This window comes from Elephas maximus, chromosome 14 (assembly GCF_024166365.1).
Source record: "Elephas maximus indicus isolate mEleMax1 chromosome 14, mEleMax1 primary haplotype, whole genome shotgun sequence".
Classification (NCBI taxonomy): Eukaryota; Metazoa; Chordata; class Mammalia; order Proboscidea; family Elephantidae; genus Elephas; species Elephas maximus.
Window position 1 is genome coordinate 37891933 of NC_064832.1, and position 20253 is coordinate 37912185.

General features: G+C 39.0%; 1 protein-coding gene across 1 annotated transcript in view; it reads right to left on the reverse strand.

Moving 5' to 3' along the window:
* DNAJC15 (DnaJ heat shock protein family (Hsp40) member C15) overlaps positions 1-18234 on the reverse strand; it is a 92201-nt gene extending 73967 nt beyond the window's left edge. The window contains exon 1 of the mRNA XM_049852956.1: positions 18084-18234. Coding sequence (XP_049708913.1) covers positions 18084-18188 — 105 coding nt within the window. The 5' untranslated portion in view covers positions 18189-18234. The remainder of the gene's footprint in view (positions 1-18083) is intronic.
* Between the last annotated feature and the right edge of the window lie 2019 nt (positions 18235-20253).

Here is a 20253-nt window from a genome sequence, read left to right on the forward strand (position 1 = left end):
ACAGCAGTGGAAGAGAGAAAAGAGAGGGAAAAAGAGAGACTGCGGCCGAATCAGTGGGACATGGGAAGAGAGGTATTACACCTGCAGCTCAAAATATGCAAAGGGGAATTTATATTCAATAAACTAGCAAACAGAAGAAAATGATATTAGGATGACAATTTTTACAATTATCCTACCCTGAAATCTTCAAGCCAGCTATGAACTTTGAAGACTTTTGCATCTAAATTGGGCCAATCCACATTAATATCCGTAGCCTTTACAATTATTGTTCCATTGCTAAAGCAAATATATTTGAGCTTCTCTCAAAAGCCTAATTCCCATGAAAACCTTACATTAAGTACAGTAAAAAGGAGAGGTAAAGTTTACAATTCTATTCACTGTTTTTAAGTCACTTAATTTCTCTGAAAACGCAGGCAAAACAAAACAAAAAAGCAAAAAACCAAACAATAACAGAACCAAAAACCAAACATGATAAGAAACAAAGCCCTGTACTTCTCTGTTCCACTGTATAATTAACAAACACCTCAAATTTAAATCCTTGCGATACATAATGATTTCTTAATAAGCTTTTAAGCACTCTTTTGCATTTACTCAGTGACCCACTAAAGTGAACCTCATCTCCACTTTCTCCAAATAACACAAGAAGCTTTCCTTGCACTTGTTAACCTAAAATGTGAATAAATGTGGCTGCCAGAAAGGCTTGCCCAATATCAACCTAGTCCTAAATGCCTCAGAGAGCACTTGGAAGCCCTAGGTTCATCAGAAGTTTCCCAAATCAGGTTTAAATTCTTCAACCCAATGACACCTGCTGTGTTTCAGGACCACAAAATAGTGACTTCAGACATATCCTTTGCCTCATTCATTATTCACTACTTAATCCAACACTCAAACATTTTATCTGAGTGCCTACTACACTGTGCTAGGGGTAGAGACATAGGTCAGTTGGATGCCCTTACCAAGATTATTACGAACAGATGCTCAACCTCAAAACAAACCTGTATGTTCTCCAAAACATCTAAGTTGGCTTTTAGTATTTTATTTCTCCATACATTTATCTAAACCCTGGTGACTTAGTAGTTAAGAGTTTGGCTGCTAACCAAAAGCTCGGCAGTTCAAACCCACCAGGCACTCCTTGGAAACCCTATGGGGTAGTTCTACTCTGTTCTGCAGGGTCACTATGAGTCGGAATTGACTTGATGGCAATGTTTTTTTTTAATCCCTTTTAGATTTATTAAATTGTTAGCCAGAAATATTTCTTGGAGGAATAAGTGTACATTAATACTACTTGCCAGTGATTTTCAAATGCTGACATGTCTGACAGTTCCATTCTGTTATTGGTTGAATTGTGTCCTCCCAAAAATACGTGTCAACTTGGCTAAGTCATGATTCCCAGTATTGTGTAACTGTCCACCATTTTGTCATCTGATGTGATTTTCCTATGTGTTGTAAATCCTACCTCTATGATGTTAATGAGGCAGGATTAGTGTCAGTTATGTTAATGAGGTAGGACCCAATCTGCAAGATTAGCTTGTATTTTGAGTCAAGCTCTTTTGAGATATAAAAGAAAGAATCCAGCAGAGATAAAGGGACCTCCTACCACCAAGAATGAAGAACCAAGAGGGGGGTGCGTCCTTTGGGCCTGGGGTCCCTGCACTGAGAAACTCCTAGACCAGGGGAAGATTGATGAAGAGGACCTTCCCCCAGAGCTGATGGAGAAAGGAAGCCTTCCCCTGGAGCGGGCACCCTGGATTCGAACTTCTAGCGTCCTGAACTGTGAGAGAATAAACTCTTTGTTAAAGCCATCCACTTGTGGTTATTTCTGTTGTAGTACCACAAGATAACCAAGACACATTTTAAGGCCCAGATTTTAACAGTCAGATTAACAGAGCCACAGTATAGATAAAATCTGATCAAGACTACATGTAAAGACACATGGCTATAGCCCCACACCTTTCTTGTGTTAACAATGTGTAGGGATACCGGAGTTAAGATCCGCGGCTTTATACAATTATAATGAAATAGCCAGTTTGCTGAGAATAATCTAGTATATAGATTTTGCTGATTAGGTATGTGTTAGCCATTTATTCAGGCATATTACTTAGAAAGAAGGATGAATTAACTATAAAACTCTAAGTGTGTAAAATTATAATATAGTAATTAAACTTAAAAAATAAAAAAAAACTTTCACTCAGCTTTCATTTTGAGACGCTAGCTCTATTGTACAGTTGCTATCGAGTCCAGTATGACTCATAGTGACCCTACAGGACAGAGTACAACTCCCCCAAAGGGTTTCCAAGGCTGTAATCTTTACGGGAGCAGACTGCCACATCTTTTTCCCATGGAGTCACTAAGTGGATTCGAACCACCAACCTTTCAGTCAGTAGTCAAGCACTTAACCACACTGTACAATAAAACCTGCAAAATCCAGAACCTGTATAAGGCAGACATCTGTCAGAGAAGGAAAACACAAATATTTTCCACTAATAGAGAGCAACAGAATAGTGTTAATACTTCACCCTGTCAAAGGCGAAAAATTTTGCAAGACCCGGAAAAACAAGGCAGTCCCATCAAGTTCGAGCTCTCACAGTATACCTTTCAATGTTTATTCAAATTTACTAAGTCAATGGCGAGGAGAAGGACCTAAAGGTGAGAGGCTGAAAGATGATTTCAGTGGGCATTCAACTCTAGTCCAGCTATAAGAAACTTCTGCCTACCCTTACACATTTTTCTTCCGAGCTGGCCCCTACCCTATATCTGTACCATTACACTTTCTCAAAATAAGCTCACCCTCCACTGAAGCTGCAGGCTCTGAGTAAGGGGACTGGGGTCCCTGAGTCCTATCCCCACTATCCTCAATGACTCTAATATGACCCCACTCTTCTATTTCACCATCCTTCGTGTGAAGATGACATGTCCCTGTCCCTAATAGAGAAGTGTCATTTAATTAATTATATTGTCAAAGTATATTTTAGCACTGGCCCTTGGGTATCCTCACTCCTTATAATTCTCTATTTGAGAAAATTGAATCTCCCCTCCTCCTCCCCTAAGAAGTTGTATTTTCAAAAATCCTACATTTAGTAAAAACATGCCAGTTTGATACGGCTATGATTGTGTAGCAATCTGTCACACCTCCAGAATAGATGTTTTTAACAATTTACTCAAAAATGCAAAAGCCTTACAGGTTGCCAAAGGGGTGATGAAATGGGTAATCTCATGAACTGACACTGGGAATTCAAATTGGTACAATCTGTCTCAAAGGTAATTTCAAAATAGGTATAAACAGCCTTAAATATGGTCATATTCTTAGGCTTGGTAACTATAATTCAAAAAATTTATCATAAGAAGTACATAAAAATTTATATATAAGAATATTCATCACTGCATTATCTATAATATAAAAAAGGAAACAATTTGAATGCCCAATAATAGGGGAACAATTAAATTATAGAATATCCAATAATATGGATCAACAATATATTACTGAGAAATGTAGAGACCGTATTTTATGTGGAGAATAACAGCAGGTTATAAAATAGAATTGTACAGCATAAACACAGAAAGAAAAAAAAGAATTAAATAAACCAAAACATTAACAGTAGTTATATATTCTTATATATAGATACCTACCTGTTACCACTAAAAAAAAGTCTTAGGATCATGGACTTCGGAACCAAAAAAATATGGTTTGTATTTTAACTGTCTTACTTGGCAGCTCCATGACTCCGGACAAGTTACTTAAGTTACATAATAATGTTTTCTCATCTGCAAAATGAGGATAATAACTAAACCTACTTCCTTGGTATGAATTTTTGTAAACTAGGAAATTCATATGTATGACCTAGTATTTGATATGTAATTACATATCCAAGAAATAATAGCTATTATAACTACTATACAATATTATGGAATTATTTCTTTAAAAAGTCAGGGAAAAACAATAAAGGTTATTAAAAAAACAAAAATCCTAGGAAGATCCCACCAGGTCAGAAGAGTTTAATAAACTTCAGAACCTCTGGCCTGTCTCCTTTTAAATAAAGTTTAGAAACAAATTCTTCCTAGCACTCTTCAATAAAAACAATTGCACTGATCTTTGGTATCTCCCCTTTTTTCTTTGTACTTAATTTTGCAGCCTGATCATAAAATTGATTGTTTTGTCTCTAGCAAGGTTCCTCCCTACAGTGTATGCCTACAAACAAGCTTTTCCTATATTAACTTTGAAGCCCCTGGCAAGAAGCCCTTACTTGTTTTTGCTTACATCTGATGTGCACCTTACCTGCCATGCTTTGCCAAGCATCTGTACTCCCTTACCACAAGGCAGCAATCTCTTATATTTTTAGAGTGGTAATACTTAGAGCTTAAATTTCATTACACAGTATTATTTCCTTCCTTTCTGAGTTAAGGTGAAATAAAATTAACTGTGCTTTGGAGTTTAAGAACGTTTAAACAAATCTCGAAGCATCTGAAGACCCTAAGAATTATCACAAAATGAAGACTATAAATCATTTCTTTGGGGCTGGACTTCATCAGTGTCTCATATCTAAATACGAGAGGCAGTGTAAGTAAAGTATGAACTTTACTAATAACATATGAGCATTAATTGTATGTTCCATACTGATACAAAAGGTCAATAATAGGGGAAGCTGGGTTTGGGCACATGGGAGTTCTGTGTACTATGTTCTCAATTTTCCTGTAAATCTATCCTAAAAAATGAAGCATATATAAAAGAAAAAAAAATGTTATACCTGGTGATTAGATTCTCAGAAAAGCTAAAAATGTTTATTTAATCCCTGATAGCACTGGAGTAATATTTAGACAGTGAAAACAAAGTTCCATGAAATACTATTATTTCCTTGTCACTGTTGGCTACGTGGAGTCCCTGAGTAGTATAAAGAGTCTCAGCTGTTAACCGAAAGGTTGGAGGTTCAAGTCCACCCAAAGGCACCTCAGAAGAAGAGTCTGGCAATCTACTTCTGAAAAATCAGTCACTGAAAACCGTATAGAGTACAGTTCTACTGTGACACACATGGGGTTGCTATGAGTTGGATTCAACGGATGGCAACTCGTTTGTTTGGTTTGGTTTGGTTTGATAGGCTAAATAGACTTGTATTGGATAAGGGAATACCTGCCATTTACAATAGTGTTTTTTAACAGTTTTTATGAACCTCTGCTTTCAAATTTCTCAGTATCAGTGGAATTCAAATCATCCTCCAGCTGAAAATAGCAGTTAGTGTGTTGGTCCCAGGTCTGTCCGCATTCACCAAATCCACTTCCCTTCTCTGCTCTGTTGGAACATGGGCTACGTCCTGTAGGCTCCTGTATTAGCTAGTTCCAAGTTTAGTCTGACCAATGGGATGCCATGGTGGGAGGTTGGGAGATTGGAAAGAGGGAGAGACCAGCGTACTCCTCTTCTTTCCTATCTGCCTTCCGTAGCAGCAGATGTCCCCCGACAGCTCCAGCAACCCACTGAACAGGCCCTCGTGGTTCTGGTTAATATGGAGTGGTTTTGAAAACACCAATTCTTTCCTTTGGCCCTCCAGCCCTAGGAGTGGTAGTGGTCTGCTGGTGTTCCTAACCTCTCCATTGCCTCACTACTCCCTGTTTGGCTTCTCAACAACACCATTATCTATGTAACCAATTCACTCCATTAAATTTTGTTTTATACAATTCGTCTTTTATTTATATAAATTTATATAATTTAGATCTTGACTGATACAGTTAGAAAGACTGAACAGGAAAGAGGGGTAAAGAAAGAGGACATTTTGAATAAAGGCACAGAGACAAGAAAGAGTATCTCTGGGATTCACACCCTCACCAACTGAGTGCCTTTGGGCAGTTTTTTTCATTGCTTTAGCCCTCAATTTATTAATCTATAAGTGGGGGTTAAAGTAGTATCTATATCTCACAGGATTATTATACAGACAAAATAAGTGCATGTATTTAAGGCATTAGCATAACGCCTGACACAAAACATTTTACCCGCAGTCACTATTACTGCTGCCATCACCTCCTCTATACTCCCACGGTACTGCCCTCTGTAATGCAATCTTAACTGGCCTTGCCCTCCTCTGTCCTTATCCTCTACTCTTCTTAAACACTGCTCTAGGCTTCATCTTCCTGAAGCCCGCCACTGACTACACAGTTCTTACAAAACCTCAACTGCCTACAGAATATGGTCCATACTCCTTAACCTGGCATTCAGGACAACCCATAATTTTACCCCAATTTTCTTTATATATATATATATATTTTTTTTTTTTTTTTTTTTTCTTGATACAATTTAGGAAAACTTGTTTTTCTCTTTCTGGCTTCTCTTGAAAAATCAAGTATCTGGTAATACTGGTTTATTCCAATTATCTACAAAGGTAAGTAATAACTGCCGCCCTTGAGCAATTCAAAGTGTTTTCTCCATTTTGCTATAAATCATCATCCCTCAGACAAACTATGCATTTATCCAGGCCCCTCACTCATTTGTGTTACCTTCCTGTCTTCTGAATTTTTCACCCTAACATTTTTTCATCTTTTTAATTTTTCCATATATTTTCCCCTTCTCACTCACTTTTCTGCAAAGTTTTCTCCAATTTTCCAAACTAGAAAAAATGCATAGTTCCTTTAAACTCATGCACTTTATCCATATACCTGTGACACCTATAGCTTGTACTCTAGTTCTTCATCCACTTATCCATTAAAAAAAAATTTTATGAAGTATCTACAATCTGTTTCTGCTGTGGTAGACCCTAGAGGTGGTTATCAAAGTGAACCAGACACAATTCCTGATGGGAAGTTCCCAATCTAAGGGGCTGAACAAGTTCCTTGAGGACAAAATTCACGTCTGATTCATTTTTGTATCCGCTACAGCACCTCACCCCAGGACCTTACCTAATAAAGTTGGCTCTATAAATATGTGTTAAATCAATGGCTGACTAAACAAATAAATGAAAACACTTAATATGAGTATGTCATGAATTGATTATTTAGATTTGACCCAACTTGCCTCCTGGAGCAGGGGCCCGCAAACTGTGACGCACAGGCTAAACGTGCCCCTCCACTGTTTCTGTAAATGCAGTTTTACTGAAACACAGCCGCATGTATTCGCTGCCTATGCTGCTTCTGCTCTAACAGCAGAGTTCAGTAGTTGTGACAGGGACCAAATGGCCTTTAAAGCCTAAAATATTTACAGAAAAAGTTTGCTGATCTCTGTCCTTGGGGGACAATCCAGATTTATTCATACCCCAAAATATAGCTTCCATATACTGTGTTTCCAAAAAGAAATCTATTAAATTGCTTTGAATTAATAAGCTTTAACAACAGGTGATGTCTACGTTGGAGACTGCCTGTGTTACTGGAGGCATGGATAAGCAGGAAAATGACCAAAACTTCGAAAAGTACACCGGAAGACATCAGAGTATTATGTATAGTCTGAATACACAAAACCTTTATTAGATGCTTTTATTTAGACCTCTCTTCACCGCTAAAAAAGTCAGAGGGATAGTCTTGTTTATTTGACTCCTATTCATTCCTTAAGGCTGTGAGTTCATCAGTCTCTAACATTTCTCTATTCTTGTCCCATCCAGTTGTTCCATTCATTAGTTATTTGACAAATATTTACTGAATAGCGACCACGTGCCTGCTACTATGTTGGAAGTACAGAGAATGAATATCCTTAAAATTTCATCCCTGACTATAAACAATATAATTTTAGTTATAAAATATATTTTAAAAAGGAGAAAAAACATTATTGAAATAATGCCAGGAAATGAACAAGTGAGCCAAAAGTCAGGTATCTCTTACCATAACCTAAGTTTCAAATATCCACCAGAAAAAAAAAAAAAAGAAAGAAACAGAGAAAAAAAATATTTTAAATGCTTTCCACTATCATGAATCAAAGAATTTCAAACAACTGGAAAACAGCTCACTCCATTATAGCTACTACTGCTGGGAAAAAAAAAAAGGTATCGGAATTCTTTATAAAGTCCCTAAGGTATTTTATTCTTCAAAACACCATAAGCAGTAAATTACCTTCTAGATAAATATAAATTGCCTGGAAGTGTTATAAAATGCTAAAACTTCTGTCTTGAGACTACAACATTTGAGTTGAAGATAGTTGGACCAAAAGAAAATTAAGAAGGAAAAAAATTATTCTTCCCTCTCAAAAACAGGGGTTGTATTTGTGATGGAGAAAGGGAAGACAGAGACTATTCGCTCATTCAGCAAATCTTTACTTAGCATTACCACCTAAACATACAAGCATCTGCCAATATGCCAAGTATGTTAAGTTAAGGGGAAAGAGTAGCGAGCAAGACAGGCACAGACCCCTGTTCCCCCGAGAGGCTAACATACAAGGGAAACACTACAGAAAAAGTATGTATATCAGTATTAGAATAGTAATAGCTGTTCATTTAATAACAATGATCAACAATTACATGATTACAATGTACCAATTAACATGCTGATCACAAAAACATAATAAGGTCCCTGCCCCTGAGGAGTTCACAGCCTAGGTGCTTACACAAACAGGGAAAAAATAATTTTCTTTTCTCTTTTTTTTTAGATGAAGGTTTACAGAACTAACTAGCTTCTCATTAAACAGTTAGTAAACATATTGTTTTATGACACTGGTTAACAACCCCACAACATGTCAACACTCTCCCTTCTTGACCTTGGGTTCCCTATTAACCAGCTTTCCTGTCCCCTCCTGCCTTCTAGTTCCTGTCCCAGGCCTGGTGTGCCCCTTTCATCTCGTTTTGTTTCATGGGCCTGTCTAATCTTTGGCTAAAGGGTGAACCTCAGGAGTGACTTCAGTACTGAGCTTCTATGTAATTGATTTTTTTTCCTTGCTCTTCCTGTTGTTAATTTCTAGTTTGATGGCATTGTGGTCAGAGAAGATACTTTGTATTATCTCACCGTTTCGGATTTTGTTGAGGGTTGCTCTGTGGCCTAATATGTGGTCTATTCCAGAGAACATTCATGTGTGTTGGAAAAAAATGTGTACTTTGCAGCTGTTGGATCGAGTATTGTATACATGTCTATGAGTTCAAGTTGGCTAACTGTGGCCTTTAGATCTATATTTTTGTTGAGTTTCTTTCTAGATGTTCTGTCTTTTACTGAGAGTAATACGTTAAGTCTCCTACTATATTGTGGAACTGTCAATTTCTCTTTTCAGTGATGTTAGAGTTTATGTATTTTGGAGCCCTGTCACTGGGTGCACAGATGTTTATTGTGGTTGAGTCTTCATGATGGATAGTCCCTTTAATCATTATATAGTGCCCTTCTTTGTCTTTTATGGTGGATTTTGTTTTAAAGTCTTTTATCTGAGATTAGCATTGCCACTCCTGCTCTTTTTTGGTAGCTGTTCGCGTATTTTTTTCCATCCCTTGGTTTTTAATAAATTTACGTCTGTTTCTAAGGTGTGTCTCTTGTAGACAGCATATTGATGGATCCTGTTTTTTTTTTCATCCATTTGGTCACTCTCTGTCTCTTTATGGGTTCATTTAGGCATTTATGTTCAGTGTAAATTACTGATAGATATGTTTTTTGCTGTCATTTTGTAGTGCTTTTTTTGGAGGGGTGCTAATGTTTTCTTTGCTTCTCTTATTTTCTTGTGCTGAATTCCTTTTGTTTGTGGATTCTTTTTTTTTTTTTCCTTTTGTTTTACTGAGACTGTGTTTTTCTTCTTTATTTTCATGAGGTTTGTTAACTTTCTTTATGGTTACCTTAAAATTTACTCTTATCTTCCTAGGTTTGTACCAGTCTATTATTACTTGACATCGCCTTGCCTTCCTCTCCATTAGAAAGTTCTATACTTACACGATTTATTCCCTCTTTTATTGTTCTGACGTTGCTGTCATTTACATGGTGTAAATCCTTTGGTTTTGAACAGTCCTTAAGAGTTCATTTTCTAGGTTGGTATCTGGCTGGTATGATCTTGTGTCCCAGATTCAGGCTGTTGTCTGATCTCAAACCAAAGGACTCCCTTTAATACTTCTTGAAACTCTGGTTGGTTTTTACATATTCCCTTAATTTCTGTTTATCTGGAAATGTCCTAATTTCACCATCACATTTGAAGAAACGTTCTGCAGGACATATTATTCTTGGCTGGCAATTTTTTTTCCTTCAATTTTTTATATACATCATCCCATTGCCTTCTTGCCTGCATGGTTTCTGCCGAGTAATCAGAGCTTAGTCTTATTGTTTCTCCTCTGTATGTGACTTTTTGTTTGTCTCAAGCTGCTCTGGGGATTCTTTCTCTGTCTTTGGTTTTAGTGAGTGTGATTATGATGTGCCTTGGTAATTTTCTTTTGGGGTCTATACTATATGGGGTTTGTTGAGCTTCTTGTATGGTCAGCTTTTCATCATTCAGGATATTAGGGAAGTTTTCTGTCAGCAATTCTTCAATGATCCTCTCTGTGTTTTCTGTTTTCTCCCCCTGTTCTGGAACTCCAATTACTTGCAAATTTTTGCTTTTGATTATATCCCACATCATTCTCAGAGTTTCTTCATTTTTCTTTGTTCTTTGGAAAAATAATTTTCACATATTTTAATAAATACTATAATAAAAACTTGTACAACTTTGTAAGGGAATAAATAGGATGAAACAACTTTATTCTGCCAGGGAAGGTGATCCAGGGTCAGGGAAAACTTCACATGAGCAAGCTGAGAAGTCTGCCAGGCACAGAAGGCAGGGAATTTCATACGGACGAGAAAACTATAGTAAAGCCACAGAAGTATGAAATTTCATGAGGGGAATATGAGAAAGCCAATGTAACTACAGCACAGGGAATAGTACAGTGCAGGGGTGGAAAATGTGGCTGGGAAGGCAGTTCACAAAGAGCCCTGTATGCCACCCTGACTAAAGTTTGGAACGTAGTAAATTTATAAAAAGGGATGGTACCATTATTAGGTCTGCATTGTAAGAAAACAACTGTGAAATTTGGAAAGGGTAAAGTACCAAAAGCACAGACCTATTAAAAAGCTATTACATACATACATACAAGGTTATCCAGCAATAAAATGAAACGAAGTCTTGATACATACTACGCCATTATCAAGGATAAAACTGGAATACATTATGTTGAAAGAAATAAATCAATCACAAAAGGACAAACATGGAATGATCCCACTTATAAGAAATATCTAGAATAGACAAATGTATAGAAACCAAAGTTTATTAGTGTTTACCACGGGTGGAAAGAGAGGGGGAAGAGGGAGTCATTATTTAGGGGGCACAGAATTTCTGTTAAGGGTGACAGAAAAATCTGGAAACAGATAGTAGTGATGTTTGCACAAGACGAACATAATTAATGTCACTAAATTGTTCATGTAAAAAAAAATGCTGAAATGATTAAAGTTTTGTTATATATATACTGACCACACAAAAAAATAACAAAAAATTTAAAAGGCTATTACAATAGGCCAGGAAAGAGATGATAAAGTCGAAGAGAATAGCAGTGAGAAGGGAGAGAGGGAAAGAAATTACAGGGACCAGGATAAGTGATTGATTGACTTAATGTTGGAAATAAAGGAGAAAGTGTAGTTCATGGTGGCATTATTCCAGACAAGGAAAACAAGACGAAAATCAGCAGTTTGGGGCGAGAATACAATGAGCTAGATTTTAGATAAGCTGAATGTTGCGGTTTTATTTGTAGGACTCATTAGCAGACAACTGGAAATTCTCATTGACTCCATTCACAGAGATAATAGTTCTTCTCAATCCTTTCCATTTCCGGGACAATATTTATTTGCTCAACAATTTATTACTGGAATGCTTACCACATATAAGGTACCATTATAAATGTTGGAAATACGTATCAGAGAACAAACAAAATCCCTGCCCATGGAGCTTACATTTTAGCCCCCTATTATGATACATACAATAGCAAGGAAAGGATTAGACAAAAATGTAGATATATAATACATAATCCATGTGATTGCCCAGGAAAGCTTCAGGGTATGTCAAAACATGTTTAAAATCAAATTGCAGTTTAAAAGTAGTAGAAATAATCTCTTATTTTTTGGTAATGAATGAAGGCTTGCTAGAAATGCTGGCGGCATAGTGGTTAAGTGCTATGGCTGCTAACCAAAAGGTCAGCAGTTCAAATCCACCAGGCACTCCTTGGAAACTCTATGGGGCAGTTCTACTCTGTCCTATAGGGTCGCTATGAGTCGGAATCGACTCAATGGCACTCGGTTTGGGTTGGTTTTGGAAGGCTTACTACTTTACATTTTTGATAGGTTTTAGCTTTCACATACTAGGTTTGTTTAGTCCAGTGGTTAAGTATTTGGCTGCTAACCAAAATGCTGGCAGTTTGAATCCACCAGCCGCTCTTTGGAAACCCTACGGGGCAACTCTACTTTGTCCTATAGGGTAGCTATGAGTTGGAATCAATTTGACGACAACGGGTTGGTTGGGTGGTGGGTATTTTTTTTTTTTAATACACTACAGTATACTAATAGCACTAAGAGTTACGCTTTTCAGAAAAGTACTGGAAACAAAAAGGCTAACACTTGATACAAATTAAGTTTTGCTCAAACTTTTAAAACTTGATATCGTTCTCATCCTAACTTCAAGGGTATTTTTCTACTTTTCCACGAAAACCAGTTTTGCTAAAGCAAAGTTTGAACATGACCTCTGATTATTAAACAGTTAATTGTAAAATGCTATTTTATTTAAAGTACTACCAGTACTTTATCTTCATCTTTCTAATTTGTTTAGCAGACTAGTAAAGGATAATTTTTAGTCTCTAAAGGGACGTTTATCTGACAAGAAGAGAATCATTTAACATATACGTACAGCTGTAAATACACATTTCATGAATCTTAAATTCCATCTTATTCAAAAATGTTATGAAAAATATTTTTTCAACTCAACACATTTTATTTTCTACTATTTTCACTATGATTACCAAATGTGTCCCAAACCTATGCCATTTTTTCCTTTCCTAACATTTACTCTTTGTCAGCTTCCCATCACTTTCAGTACTTCCAGGTTCCCCGAAGTTATCATCAGCTCTACTTTCTACCTCAGCATTGGTCACTGCCTGAACCAATGATTCCCAGCAAAAGCAGAACGGGCCCTTAAACATTTAGAAATTTGTGAGGACCTTTTTGGTTGTCACAATAGTTTGGAGGGGAGGGAGGGCAGCTTTTTTGGTAGATGGGGACTACCGATCCTACTAGTCCTAAAACGTACGGGACAATCCTGCAAAGACTGTCTGCATTCCTGAAGACTTTCAAAGATTTGAGTGGATACTGCCCATTGGCGTCATAAAACCCGTTGCCATCAAATCAATTCTGACTCATAGTGATCCCACAGGACACAGCAGAACTGCCCCATAGGGTTTCCAAGGCTACAAATCTTTACGGAAGCAGGCTGCCATATTTTTCTCCTGCAGATCAGCTAGTGAATTTCAACCGCTGACCTTTCGGTTAGCAGCCGAGCCCTTTAACCTGACCTTTCAGTTAGCAGCCTAGCACTGAACCACTGCCCCACCAGGGCTCCCTGGGTGGATATTAGGTAGGTAAAAATCCGTTTATGGTTATCGTAGTCTAGAGCTTATTATATATAAAATACATCCTTTTAAACTGTTTTAGTATAGACCGAATTTTCCAGAAGTGCAACTAACCATGTAAATTGAGAGCAGATTCTACTTTGTTTTAGAACTTTACTGAAAATCGTTCACCATTTTGAAAAAATCACTTTGTTGATGACAATGCCTTGAATTACCAATATAATACACCTGAAATCAGTCTGCATTTGCAGCTGTTACATTCACAGTGATTCTCTGTATTGGTGCAAATATGCCAGCAAATGATTGCTTCATTATGCCTTCTAATGCAGTCGTGTCTGAGCATTTACATATTTAAGCAGCAGATACGTTTTCTAATAAAATATCTCACCTATGTTACAATTAGAGCATTACACTTTTTTTTTTTTTAATTATACTTACGGATAGATTATATTGCCTATGAATCTCATTTCAGGATAATACACGCAACATTACAAAATATTTGCTTAAAAATGGGGGCACTGGCACAAAAACTAACTCAAAATGGATCAGAGACCTAAATATAAAATCTAAAATGATAAAGATCATAGAAGAAAAAATAGGGACAAGATTAGGGGTCCTACTACATGGCATAAACAGTACACAAAACATTACTAACAATGCACAAACACCAGAAGAGAAACTAGATAACTGGGAGCTCCTAAAAATCAAACACTTATGCTCGTCCAAGGACTTGACCAAAAGAGTAAAAAGACAACCTACAGACTGGGAAAAAAATTTTGGCTATGACAAATCCAGTCAGTGTCTAATCTCTACAATCTGTAAGATACTGCAAAACCTCAACAACAAAAAGACAAGTAACCCAATTAAAAAATGGGCAAAGGATATGAACAGACACTGCACCAAAGAAGACATTCAGGCAGCTAACAGATACATAAGGAAATGCTCACCATCATTAGCCATTACAGAAATGCAAATCAAAACTACAATGAGATTCCATTTCACTCCAACAAGGCAGGCATTAATCCAAAAAACACAAAATAATAAATGTTGGAGAGGCTGTGGAGAGACTGCAACACTCACACACTGCTGGTGGGAATGTAAAATGGTACAACCACTTTGGAAATCGATTTGGTGCTTCTTTAGAAAGCTAGAAATAAAACTATCACACAATCCAGCAATCCCACTCTTTGGAATATATCCTAGAGAAATAACAGCCTTCATACAAATAGATATATGCACACCGATGTTCACTGCAGCACTGTTTACAATAGCAAAAAGATGGAAACAACCAAGGTGCCCTTCAACAGACGAATTGGTAAACAAATTATGGTATATTCACACAACATAATACTACACAACAAGAAAGAACAATGATGAATCCATGAAACATTTCATAACATGGAGGAATCTGGAAGGCATTATGCTGAGTGAAATTAGTTGCAAAAGGACAAATATTGTATGAGACCACTATTATAAGAACTCAAGAAAAGGTTTAAACACAGAAGAAAACATTCTTTGATAGTTAGGAGGGTAGGAAGGGAGGGAGGGAGATGGTTATTCACTAATTAGATAATAGACAAGAATTATTTTAGTTGAAGGGAAGGACAATACAGGGGAAATCAGCACAAATGGACTAAACCAAAAGCTAAGAAGTTTCCTGAATATAACCAAACACTTCAAGGTACAGAGCAGTAGGAGCAGAGGTCTGGGGACCATAGTTTCAGGGGACATCTCTGCCAACTGGCATAACAAAGTGTATTAAGAAAACGTCCTGCATCCCACTTTGGTGAGTGACACCTGAGGTCTTAAAAGCTAGCAAGCAGCCATCTAAGATGCATCAATTGGTCTCAACCCACCTGGAGCAAAGGAGAATGAAGAACACCAAAGATACAAGGAAAATATGAGCCTGAGAGAAAGAAAGGGCCACATAAACCTGAGACTCCACCAGCCCGAGACAGGAAGAACTAGATGGTGCCTGGCTACCACCAATGACTGCCCTGACAGGGAACACAACAGAGAATCCCTGATGGAGCAGGAGAAAAGTGAGATGCAGACCTCAAATTCTAGCAAAAACACCAGACTTAATGGTCTGACTGAGACTGGAGGGACCCCAGAGGTCACAGCCACCAGACACTGTGTTAGCCCAAAACTAAAACCACTCTGGAAGCCAACTCTTCAGACAAAGACTAGACTGGACTATAAGACATAAAATGATACTGGTGAGGAGTGTGTTTCTTAGCTCAAGTAGACACATGCAACTATGGGGCAGCTCCTGTCTGGAGGCGAGATGAGAAGGCAGAGGGGGACAGGAGCTGGTTGAATGGACATGGTAAATACAGGGTGGAGAGAAGAAGTGTGCTGTCACATTGCAGGGAGAGCAACTAGGGTCACATAACAATATGCGTGTAAGTTTTTGTATGACAAACTGACTTGGATTGTAAACTTTCACTTAAAGCACAACAAAAAAAATGGGGGGCAGGGTTGCACAGGGTTGAGAACCATTAACCTACACTTTAGCCTTTACGTGCCTGATTATTCAAGATGCCTCTAAACTAGTACCTTGGGTTCTATATGTACCCTCTTTTAAGTAAAAAAATACCTACAGATGTAAAAATTACTAATATTACTTCTATCTTCAAATGCTACAGAGCTGCCTCGTACTTGTAAATCAACCTGATACTGAGATTTTTACAACTTTCTATAAGGAGATCCCACTTTACAGAACTAATCTCTATTCTATCTACATCACAGAACGAATACCTTATTCTAAAAAATCTTATTTCTGAGGAGTCAGCAAGGCATAGTACAAAGAGTGTAGGATCTGAAATCCTAGCCTGCCACGTATTAGGGGAATGATCGCGGACAACTTTCTTACCACTTTCCAAATCTCAGTTTCCTCATTTCTTAAGTGAGGATTGAGACGGAGCTTCTTCACAAGGTTTTGGTAAGGAATGAATCAGACACAGTAAGAGCTCAAAGAGTTTTCTACTTCAAACTTTTATCTATTTTGCTCACTTATGTATCACAAAGTTCTAGGATGGTGCCTGGCATTCAAGATATGTTTGTAGAATAAAAGCTCAACTGCTTTCTGAAACCTTCTCAGGTAAGCTGATTGCTGCAGAAATACTTATCAGCCAACCAACTGATGAGAATTGAGTACTATCAGGCAAATTGTTTACGAGAAGTAAATATCCAGTCTCTGCTCTTAGAAAGGAAACCCTGGTGGTGCAGTGGTTAAGAGCCGCAGCTGATAACCAAAAGGTCAGCAGTTGGAATCCACCAGGTGCTCCATGGAAACTCTATGGGGCAGTTCTACTCTGTCCTATAGGGTCACTATGAGTTGGAATTGACTCGATGGCAACGGGTTTGGTTTTTGGCTCTTAGAAAACATAGAACAAAGCTGGAAAAATGACAGGTCATGACAAAAGCTGTCACAAGATAGTGTATGATTAATAAACAAATGGTATGGGAAATAAATGCTGTGCATTTAAAGGCTGGCTATCACTGTGGGCTGGAGTAGCATGGAATGTGGAGTGAAACAGGGACAAAACAGCCATCTCTTTCCAGACTTTCTCCACTTACGTATGGCGTGAGCGCCCAATCTGTCACGCTTCTGCCCAAATCTTATCAAAATGGTGCCACTGCCCTCAGGATATCCCAGCTCCTGCAGGCGGTTTACAAAAAACTTCAGATCTTGTCCCTGTTTACCTTTCAGAAGTGTGCTGATCAGTACGGTAGCCACTAGCCACATGTAACTGAGCACTTGAAATGAGTGTGTGCTTTAAGTGAAACTGAGATGTGCTTTAAGTGCAAAATACACATCGATTTCAAAGAATTAAAAAAAGGTAAAATCTCTCGTTAATATTTTTTAATATTGATTACAAATTGAACTGGCATTACGGTGGATATACTGGGTTAAAGCAAATGCATCATTAGAATTAATTCTACCTGTTCCTTTTTTTTCTTAATGTGACTACTGAAAATGTCTACTGGACATTTCCTTTTCCCAGCTCTACGTTTCAACCCGCATAAACCACTTGCAATCTCCCACTGGGCCATGTTTCTTTGACCTGTGACCTTGTAGATAGTACTACGGTGCCTGAAACACTTTTTTGCTATTCACAGAGTTAACTTCCCCGCTCAATTCTTCAGGTCTTAGTTCAACCACCGCTTCCCCAATAAGCCACCCCCAACCCAGCACACCCACCAAAGCCTGGTCTGGGGTCCCTTCCTATGTGATTAGAGAATCCATCATAGCACTCATCATCTGTATGTGCAATTGCCTGTTTTCTCGTCTGTCTCCCCGGAAAGACTGAAAGCTCCTTGAGGGGAGCAGGGACGCTCTGACCTGCTGTATGTGCCACACCTATTAAGTCAACGTCGAGCACACGAGTCAGTGACGAGGCAAAGACACTGAAAGAACGAGGGAGGACAAAGGTTGGAGGACCGCAGGGGGACTTGGGGTGAGAAAGGCACTGGGCGGGGGCTCCGAGAGGCACCGCTGGGCGGGCGGACTGTTAGGCAGCGTGTTCCGGCCTTGCGGGGCCAGAAGCGGCGGGGGCCGCCGGCAGGACTCACCAGTCCCCGGTCGACGTCGGCGTCTGGCTGTCTGGCGGAGGGCGGCGAGTACTCGGCATAGCGCAGTCCCTCGCCGGCGGGGAGGACGCCACCACGGGCGGCCATGGCAAAGCGGCCCAGGGAGACGCTCAGCGCCGCGACGCCGCCTACGAGGTGGCCTCAGGGACAAACTAGTTAGGGCGCGTTCATCTCACGGCGGTAGCGGGTGTTGCACCCACTGTAGGCGTTGGACCCGCTGTAGAGGAGCCCTTGTGATGCAGTCATTAAGGCGCTCACTGCTAAACAAAGGGTCGGTTGTTTGAACCTATCAACCGCTCAGCGAGAGGAAAATGTGACAATCTGCTGCCGTGAAGATGACAGCCTTAGAAAGTCTATGGGTCGGTTCTCCTCCGTCCTACAGGGCCGCTGTGAGTCGGAATCCACTCCACTGCAAGGAGTTTTGGTTTGGGCACCCACTGTGCAGGGGAAGCTCGGGGGGGTTCTGTTCCCACCTCTGCTCTGGACAGCTTGTGCCATTAAAACCAAGGGTCAGATCCCAGGCTGCTAGGACATGTAGAATTTTCTTGTTTTTGTTTCAGATTAGCAGGTCCAAAGCCAGTCCAGGCCCCCGGAGTAGGTGTGGTGGGCCCTGGTCCCCTCCCAAGGTTTCCCCTGTTGATGTTGTGTACCATCCAGTCCATTCGGACTCATAGCAACCCCATGTGACAGAGTAGAACTGCCCCATAGAGTTTTCTGGGCTGTAATCTTTATGGGAGCAGATCGCCTGGGTGGGTTCAAATTGCCAACCTTTGGGTTAGCAGTGGAGAACTTAATCTCACATCTCTAAATCTCAAAATCCCCAACCAGGAGAAGCTCAGAGAATCCAGCTGCAGTCCCTGAGGGTTCTTGACCCTTCCAGGCTTTCTTCCCATCCCCAACTACGGTACACACTTCTGTTTAATGCAGAAATTCTCCCAAACCAGGAGAGATATAGATGAGACAGTTGCTTTGCTCTCACCGCATGAGAGCAATGGACAAGGCAATTTGCTTAGTACTTCCCCACCCCATATGAATGGCTGTAACCAGCTGTGGTCCGGTTGATTGTGACTCATAGCAACCCTATATATAGGACACAGTGGAAACCCAGCAGCTGGTGAATTAGAACTGCCAGCCTTTTGGTTAGTAGCCTGAACTCTTAAGCACTGTGCCACCAGGGCTATATTTAAGATGAAATTACAAAGAACAAACTTGCAAGCAAGTAAGTAAATCTCACTCCCCACAAATGGTTTTGTACTGACTCGGATATATAAAGTGCCACTTTTTTTTTTTTTTTGATAAGACAAGGCTTTGAAGCAAAACTTAACCAACAAATGAAGCCCATTTTGTGTTTTCTAACACCTGTACGAACTCTACAGCTCTTTTGCCCTTTATACCCATTGGGAAAGCAGCTTACAATAAAAGGAAAATCTGTGATTATTTTTCCTATTTCTGAATTTAAAAATTTTAGTGTCCACTAATTTATTCATTTAGCTCATATTTTTTAATATTTAATTTCATTTTTGGTGTAAATATACACAGCAAAACCCACTCCCATTCCATAGTTTCTAGATATAATAACGATCAGTGACATTGGCTAAATTCTTCACGTTGTGTCAACATTCTTGTTATTTCTGTTCTAGTTGTTTCACTTCCCTTTGCTTAATCTCCCTGCCCCTTAACCTCCTCATCTATGTTTAAAGTAACTGTTGGCTCTTTGGTCTTATATAGTTTTTTTTTCTAAGTAACACAGTGCTCAAGGGTGACAATCTTTACTTTTTGGGCTAAACTGTTATGTAGTTTTAGGGTGACTGGAGATAGTTTCAATTCAAGGTTTGAAGAGCAACTCAGGGCCATAGTCTCGAGGACTCCTCCAGCCTCAACAGATCCAGTAAGTCTGGATTCTTTAAGAATCTGAAGTTCTATCCCACACTTTTGTGCTCCTGATCAGAATGTTCAGTAGTGGTAGCCAGGCACCATCTAATTCTTCTGGTCTCAGAGTGGAGGAGGCAGTGGCTCATGCAGACAATTAGTCCTATGTTCTGGTTCCTTCTCTGATTCTTGAATTTTCTTCTTTCTTTTTTATTCCAGATGAATAAAGACCAATAGTTGTATTTTAGAGGGCTGCCAGTAAGCTTTTAAGACCACAAACACT